An 8,143-nucleotide genomic window follows, 5' to 3' on the forward strand; every position below is an offset into this window, starting at 1 on the left:
TGGGATTACAGAGACCTCGTGTTCAGATCTCACCCCAGAGACTCGCCCAAGTGTTTACATCCGTCTCCCTCAAGTCAGGTCCCAGGTTCTGAGGACGCTGAATCCAGCACCCACAGGGGCCAGGCAGGTGGAGGAAGGCTGAAGAGAGATCTGGACAGTTGTCCTTCTAAACATACATTGCTAGGGTTCTAGAGACAACAGTTAAGAGTGCTTGCTGCTGACCCCGAAGGGAACAGGAACTCCACAGGAAGACCAACAGAGTCAACTAGCCTGGATCCTCGGGGCTCTCAGAGTCTGAACTGCCAACCAAAGAACATGCACAGGCTGGGCCTAGGCCTCCCCACACTTATATAGCACATGTAGAGCTTGGCCTTCAAGTGGGTCCCTAATAACTGGAGCAGAGGCAATCCCTAAAGCTGTTATCTGTACATGGGATGTGTTCTTCTAGCTGGGAGGCCTTGTCTGGACTCTGTGGGAGAGAATACACCTAGCCTCGGAGAAACTGTGGGAAGTGAGGGGGATATCTAGGGGCCCCCACCCACAAGAGAAGAGGAGAGGAAGGGGAAAGGATTGTGGGAGGAGGTAACTGGAAGAGGGGAGGTGAGCAGATGTAAAGTGAATAAGTAAAAAAAAAAAAATTAAATTAAAAAAAAAGTTTTAGCTTTGTATTTCTGTGGATCCTCAAGAATTCTGAGACACTTCTGTTGCTTGTCTCCCAGTCTTTTAAGACGCTGCCTTCAGCAACACAGTAGAGCGGGTTCATATACTAAGGGGCAATATAGAAAGAAGAGAAAAAGCAGCAGCACTCCGCAGGCAGCCCTGGTTCAGGACTACATTGCTGTGGCTTCATGAACAAAGCAGAAGAGACCAGCATGACAGCAGAAAGCAAAGGAGCAGACAAAGATTTAAAACGCATCTTATTTTGTATTATTTCCTTTTTTAAAGGGGAAAACAAAAAAAGTTAAATAGCCCTACCCTATAATGAGGCAACAATGTCCTTACTGGACACCACAAGGTAACAAAAAGCCCAGTGCCAGGAATGGGTTACTTTGGGAATTGCTGGCCAGTGAGGTCCAAGAAAGCCTGAACACTACAGGCTATATCAGTCTGATGGTTTCTCTCCAGGATTTTACAGTAGGGCTGCTGCTGAGATACCACATACCTGAGTCATACAGCACATAAGCTGTGCTCACCTGGAAGCTTCATCCTGACCTGTTAGTTTTCATAGGGCCGGAAGGTACTTTGTACATGACTAGAGGAGAAGAGCAGGCATCAACCTTACCCAGCTGCGAACCTTGTGTTCTAGCTACGATAATGACTGGCCTGGCAAAACATGCCCAACGATCACCAGGGTAACCAACCACTCTCCAGTTAGATTTAGTACTACTCCACAAGAGAAACCCACGCCACCATTACTGCTCCAAGAACCTGGGACTACACAGGTGATAGCCCTAGAGGAGAACCTATTATTCTGCTAACTGGACATAGTGTTAAAGCAACTCCTAATGACTTATCATCATACCATACATTGATACATCTCTCAACCATGGTCAGAGAAGCTTCTAACTGTAGCAGATGGGGAGTGACACAGAGACCCCTGACTAGCCAAAGTGAGACTTCAGAATGGACAGCCCTAAAGGGGACATACACACCACACTGCCTCTTCCCAGGGTCCGGGGAGCGTGTGGAATACAGAGCAGAAAGAATATAATGTGGTAAATGTCTACAAGTAAACAAGAGGGCATGGCACTCGTACACTCACAGTGACTGTGACAGCATGGACAAGGCCTGTGTAAGCCCACAACAAAGGAAATCCCTCGTGGACAGGGAGGCTGGGCATGAAGTCCTCCTCTCAGCTCAGGAGCCAACAGTAATTGTGAGTCTCGGTGAGAGGAGAGTAAGTTGTTCGTAAGAGGGTAACCTCTGGCACTTTTACCATGCTCAGTGGAAGGCCACATATATAAGGATAGATCTAGGCAGCACAAATTGGTCCTTACAGGTTTAAAAAAGAAGACACGAAGCTGGATAGGTAGGGAAGACAGGTAGATCTGGAAAGTTAGAGGTGGGGAGGGCTGAATATGATCAGAGTACACTGGTGGCACTCTCAAAGAATAAAAATAAAGATAAAACAATTTTTAAAAGGGAAAGGCCAGTTCAGTGTGGTGATGCATTCCCATAATTCCTACACAACTTCGAGTCCAATCCAGTGCACATGTAAGTCCCAAACCAACCAGGGCTACACAGTGAAACCCTGTCTCAAAAATAACAAAATAAACTTTAAACTAAATTGAAAGAATAATAACAAAAGGGAAGAGATAACAGGACTGCTCAGGAGCCTCACTGTGATTCACTTAACTAAGAAAAAAGCTGGCACTGTGGCTCAGACCTTTAAACACAACACTGAGGAGGCGGAGGCAGGTGGAACTTGGCAAGTTCAAGGCCAGCCTGCTCTACATAGTTTCAAGACATCCAGGGCTATGTACAGAGGCCTAGTCCCAAAACTAAGAAAAAGAAAAGAAGAGAAAGAAAAAAATATCTAAAGTAATAAGTTAGAAGAAACACAAGAAGAGCAGACTGTGTTTGCAGGTAGGTGGAGACAATCCAGTCACCTTTCAGGCTAGGGGTGTGGCTCAGCGCTAGAAGGCTCGCCTAACATGCACAGGAAAAACATCTCCAAAGGGTCAGTGCTATAATTTTTTTCCTACTGTAAATGATTTTGTGCTTCTTGTATCCCCATTTTCTTAGCACTACTATTTTATATGATTTAAAAAGTAATTACCATTTACTTATCAAAAGGAAAATGAGTTTATGCCACCTCAGCCAGCTGATCACCAGCACTCACCTCTGACACCACCTCATCCAGCTGTCGCTTCAGGGAGCCATTCTCCTTCTTCAGCTGCTCGTTCTCTGAGAGCGCAGCCTTCAGCCTGGCCTCCAGTCCCAGCATATACTCTTTCTTCTTCTTGCGCGACTGACAAGCAGACTCTCTGTTCTTTATCATGCGCTGCTGTCTCCTCAGCACAGCAATCTAGGAAAAGTTACACGGCAATCATGGGACTGGGTTTGTAACCACATCAAAATATCAACACTTACTGATTTTTCAAATTATTTCTAAACATCTTTGGTCAAAATATAGGTTGGTGATTTTTTGTTTGTTTGTTTGGCTGGTTGGTTTGGTTTGGTTTGGTTTGGTTTGGTTTGGTTTGGTTTGGTTTGGTTTTTTGAGACAGGGTTTCTCTGTTTAGCCCTGGCTGTCCTGGAACTCACTCTGTAAACCAGGCTGGCTTTGAACTCAGAAATCCACCTGCCTCTGCCTCACAAGTGGTTATTTTTAAACAAGTCTTAAAATATGCTGCTCAAATTAAGCAAGCTCAAGTCGACTGAGCAAAAAATCCTTTCTAAATCCTAGCCACTGGTGCTTTCTGATGCACTGTTGAGCATCTAACTAATGCTTTATACAGTCCGTCAGAAAGTACCTCAAAGGAGCTACATGAGGTAGCTCACACCGAAAATCCCAGGACTCCAGTGGGTTACTGCAAGAGGATTGCTCCAAGTTTGAGATTAGCCTGTGAGGCAGTGGACTGTGTACCAGACAGAAAACTGGGAAGGCCCAACAGATTCAGGAACCCCAGCAGCTCTCACAATTGAGAACAGTAGGTGTTTAAATTCACACACACACCCCACCAGGTTCCCTATGTGACCGTGACACCCCATTGAGAGGACTGTGACAATCAGCCCTGTAGGGACCTTCCTTCCTTGCACATGCAGATGAGGCATCCCCAACATCTCAGGCCAAGCCAATAGCAAGCATCTGCCTCTAGACCCCACCCCACCCCAAATGTTTGCAAGGTCCTATCCACAAGGAATAAAGTGCTCGAGTTAGTTCACCAAAGATCGTCTGAGAGTGCCTGTCTTATTGAGCTGAAACACTCCACGGAAGAGTTCTCTCATAACTGGACCTCAACCCGGCCAACCAGTCAGGTGCAACAGCCTGACAGCAGCCACTTCCTGCTCCGTGGCCCAAACCTTGGTCCCTAGAAGCCCACTGCATCTAGGTGCCTGCCACCTACTCCAGGACAGGAGTGGCCATGAGACAGGCTAATTTCCTTGGGTAGCAAGGTGACAAAGTAGTCTCAAATACAAAAGCAAAAACAAAGAATACTATTAACTTCCTGAGATTATTATGTACATAAATGGTTGAGTTACTGATATCTATCTCTTTTTCAACGGACTCTAAGACACTCTAGTGTGGGGTGTACCGTAACTCCTCAGTAAATGCAGCTTCAGATCAGTTTTGTTTAAGATAACTGTCTTAGTTAGGGTTTCTACTGCTGTGATCAACGCCATGACCAAAATCAAATTGGAAAGAAAGGATCTATTTCATCTTATAGTTTGTGATCAATCATCCAAGGAAGTTAGGGTAAGAACTCACGGTGGGAACCTGAGGCAGGAGCTGATGCAGAGGCCAGGGTGCTGCTTGCTGGCTTGCTCCCCATGGCTTGCTCAGCCTGCCTTTTTTTTTTTATAGCATTCAAGACCACCAGCCCAGGGATGACACCAACCACAACAGGCTGGGCCCTTCCACATCAATCACTAATTTAAAAAATAAACCTCTTCCTTGCCCACAGGACGATCTTGGAAAAACTTCCTAACTGAGGTTCCCTCTTCCAAAATGAACGTAGCTTGCATCAAGCTGACATAAGAACTAGCCAGTACATTTATAACAGGAAACTTATAACTACCCAACTGACATCTCCTAGCAACAGTGGTAAACTATAACCAAACGATACCCAACACGACTGTGTCAGTCATCTTTCAGTCCTGGCCCACATGGAAAAGCATTACACAGGTATTGAAAGAGCACTTTCTCCTCTTTTCCCTTTCTAACTGAAACTCCACAAGAAGGTTGATGTCACATACCCAGCATCTGCCACAATTCCCAGCCCTATATATGTCTAGAATTGTTTTTTGTTATTATTCCTAAGCAATATAACTAATTGCTTACACTACAACTACTATCAAAGTAATACCCAACGTACACTCGCATGGGAGGGAGGGAGGTGAGGAGGAAGCGAGGCCATGACAAACTGACTACTCATCCATTTCCAAACATTCTCAGGACAATACCACTTTGTTCTGCTGAACGCAAGCTGTAGTCAGCCTCACTGTTCCTGGGAAAGCCGGTGCTCACAATTAATACTTAATACGAGAGTGCTGAAGTACATGGAACACTGAGCAAAAACATAAAAGAGAAGGTTCCCAGATGGGAGAATTTATACTAAAAGTTAGATAAAAGGCAACTTTAAAGGCTAATTAATCTATGGACTTAGGGAGGCTTACAGATGGCACACCATTTAATAAATCTCAAACAAGGATTAGACATTTCTATAAACAACAAAAAAAAAAATCACCTGCACATTATACACAGCATTAAGATTTCAAAGGCTGACAACCCACATGCCTCAGACCAAAAAGGGAAAAAAAATGAAAACCACCTGTGGCCAAATAGTCTGTTTTTCTCATAGAAAAAGATCCATTGTAATAGGTCTGAAAACACTCAGCATTACCAATAAAAGCAGGCTACAAATTGTATAAATAAGCGAAATGCTTAGGAGTCACAAGTACAGTGCTGCCGCTGTATCTCAGCAAGCTGTCTTCAGTGCTACCTGAATACAAATGTTAAATTACACTTCCTAGACCAAAGCATGCATACACATGTTCAGTGTTCTTGAGGGTTACATTCTGTTGGGTACGCGGACTTTGCAAATACAATGTACTAGAATCAACCCAAACGCTAAGAATGGCAGCATAATATAATCTCTATTTGTTGAAATTACTATAGTTTTCAAGATTAAAGCCAGGCATTGTGTCATACATCTGTAATTCCAGCACTTGGGAGGCAGAAGCCAGAGAATTGTTGTGAGTTCAGGGCCAGCCTCATCTACAGAGTAGGTTCCAAGTGAGTCAGGGCTATACACTGAGACTCGCTCAAAAACAAAATAAAACTCTAACAGTTAATCAATAAAATAAGCCTCATTTGAATCTACTGAGTGAACAGACAAGCCAAGGCATAAATCGAGGTCAGCTGACTTCAAACCTCTTGGAAACTATTCAGTAGCCCCACTAGGCTGCCACAGGCCATACAGCTGTCACCACAGCATGGAGGGTGTGATGGTTGGCTATTCTATGTGCCATCTAGAAATAGAAACGTATGGACCTGCCTACATCTGGAAACTAGCTCACCACTGTTAGCCCCATGGACAAGCATGGAATGGAAAGGCTGGTCCACTAGTTCACACTCCCATCTAGGCCCATCAGATGGCTTAACAGACTGAAACGGGCCAACGGCTGGCCCACTCCTGCTTCTGATCATCCTGGCTTCAGAGATCTCTCCCACCAAGCACCATGTCTTGGAAAAAGAATAAAGAACCAAAGGAAAACATCCACAGCTGCAAAAGATTTGTCCCTTAGTGCCACTGCACTATAAAGTGTGGTGTTTTCCTTATAAAACAAACATTTGTTTGCACAGAAGAGAGACTTATGTAGAAGGAAAACTTTCACAAATGGCTAAGTTCCTTTTGAGGCTTGAGTCAGTTTAAAAGGCAAAGCTTCAAAATTGCCCATGTTTTCATTTTAATTTTAAAAGCTTTCCCAACTGATAAACACTTTATTAAAAACCCCTTTTACAAACAAAATGATGTTTAGAGCCTTGAATCTAAGATGCTGCTGGAAATGAGCTACAAACACTAAAAGCGAAGGCAATACGAAAGCATGTGCAGTACTTCTATGTTTGTACACACATTTCAACATCTCGGGGAAGCTCAGCTCAGAATGAGAACAGCATGCTGTCAGTGGGCACCATGTGGGATGGCTTCTCCTCCTGTCTTCATGGGTCCAGCAATCATTCTCAGGACTCGGGTCACCTTACCCACTGAGTGAACTCACTGGCCCAGACTGATTTTTTGGAATTAGAAAGCATTACTCTATAAGTCAATAAATATACGTGAAACTACTAAATTGTGTACCTCAAAACATAAAAACAAAAGTTCAGCTCAAAGGTAGAGTACTTCCCTAGCATATATAAAGTTCTGGGTTCAACCTCCAACACAGAAGGAAAAACTTATGGTATATGAATTATCTTGATGGAGTTGTTTCTAAAAAGAAATGTGAAATCATTCCTCAAACTAATAGACACATCAACAAGGAACTACAAAGGATGATATGCAGAAATCCTGGCACTCGGGAGATGGAGACAGAGATTCAGGAATTCAGAGCCAACCTTGGCTATATAGTAAGTTCTCAGTCTGGACTATATGAGACCTTGTCAGAGAGGGGGGGGGGAGAGAGAGAGGAGGGGGGGAGAGAGAGAGAGAGAGAGAGAAGGAGAGAGAGGGAGAGAGAGAGGGAGAAAGGGAGAGAGGGAGGGAGGAGAGAGACAGAGATCAGCCAGGAGCATGCGGGAACAGAGAAAGTGCTAAGTGGTGGACAACCTTTCATAGGCAGCCCACACTGAAGCACCTGGCAGAGGCAGGTAATGACGTAAGCAGTTGCTAGGTCCCTGAGAGGAGCCTAATGGAATCAAATGCCATTCTAGTTGGTTGTCTCCAATTCCTGTTACCTCACCTTTTCTTTGCATGATCTCTCTCTCTCCCTCTCTCTCATCCTCTCTCTCCCTCTCCCTCTCTCTCTCTTTCTCTTCCTTCCCTTTTCCTCTCCCCCTTTCTTTCTCTGCCCCTCCCCTGCCCTTCTCTGCCATTATGACACTGCTGTCTGTCTACATGTCTACTCGTCTACCTCTACCCCTTCTCCAGACCCTCACCCCCTTTCTCCCAAATAACCCCCCTTACACCAGGTCTGTTGTATGGCATGATTACTCAGGGAACACCTGGTCATGAGCCCACTAGGTACCCCCTCACCGTATTATATTTCATAACATTAAACTCTATTCGAACTGAGACAGCACCTATCTTCTGACCCTACAATTCCAATTTTAGGAATTCCTCAGGTATACTTGTACAGGAGCAAAAATGAAGTATGTACCAAGGTATTCAAAATGAGAATGTTCACAAACAAAAAGAGTACAAAATGTGAATTATGGAATTTCTATGAACTAGAATCCCATTTAGCTTTTCTTTTTTTTTTT

General features: G+C 44.2%; 1 protein-coding gene across 3 annotated transcripts in view; it reads right to left on the minus strand.

Moving 5' to 3' along the window:
* The window catches only part of Atf6 (activating transcription factor 6), a 159,810-nt gene that overhangs the window by 111,745 nt on the left and 39,922 nt on the right, over positions 1-8,143 (minus strand). For all 3 annotated transcript variants that reach the window (XM_031388936.1, XM_031388925.1, XM_031388913.1), the window contains exon 9: positions 2,843-3,028. In XM_031388936.1, coding sequence (XP_031244796.1) covers positions 2,843-3,028 — 186 coding nt within the window. The remainder of the gene's footprint in view (positions 1-2,842; positions 3,029-8,143) is intronic.

Source organism: Mastomys coucha, unplaced genomic scaffold (assembly GCF_008632895.1).
Source record: "Mastomys coucha isolate ucsf_1 unplaced genomic scaffold, UCSF_Mcou_1 pScaffold1, whole genome shotgun sequence".
In the NCBI taxonomy this organism is placed as follows: Eukaryota; Metazoa; Chordata; class Mammalia; order Rodentia; family Muridae; genus Mastomys; species Mastomys coucha.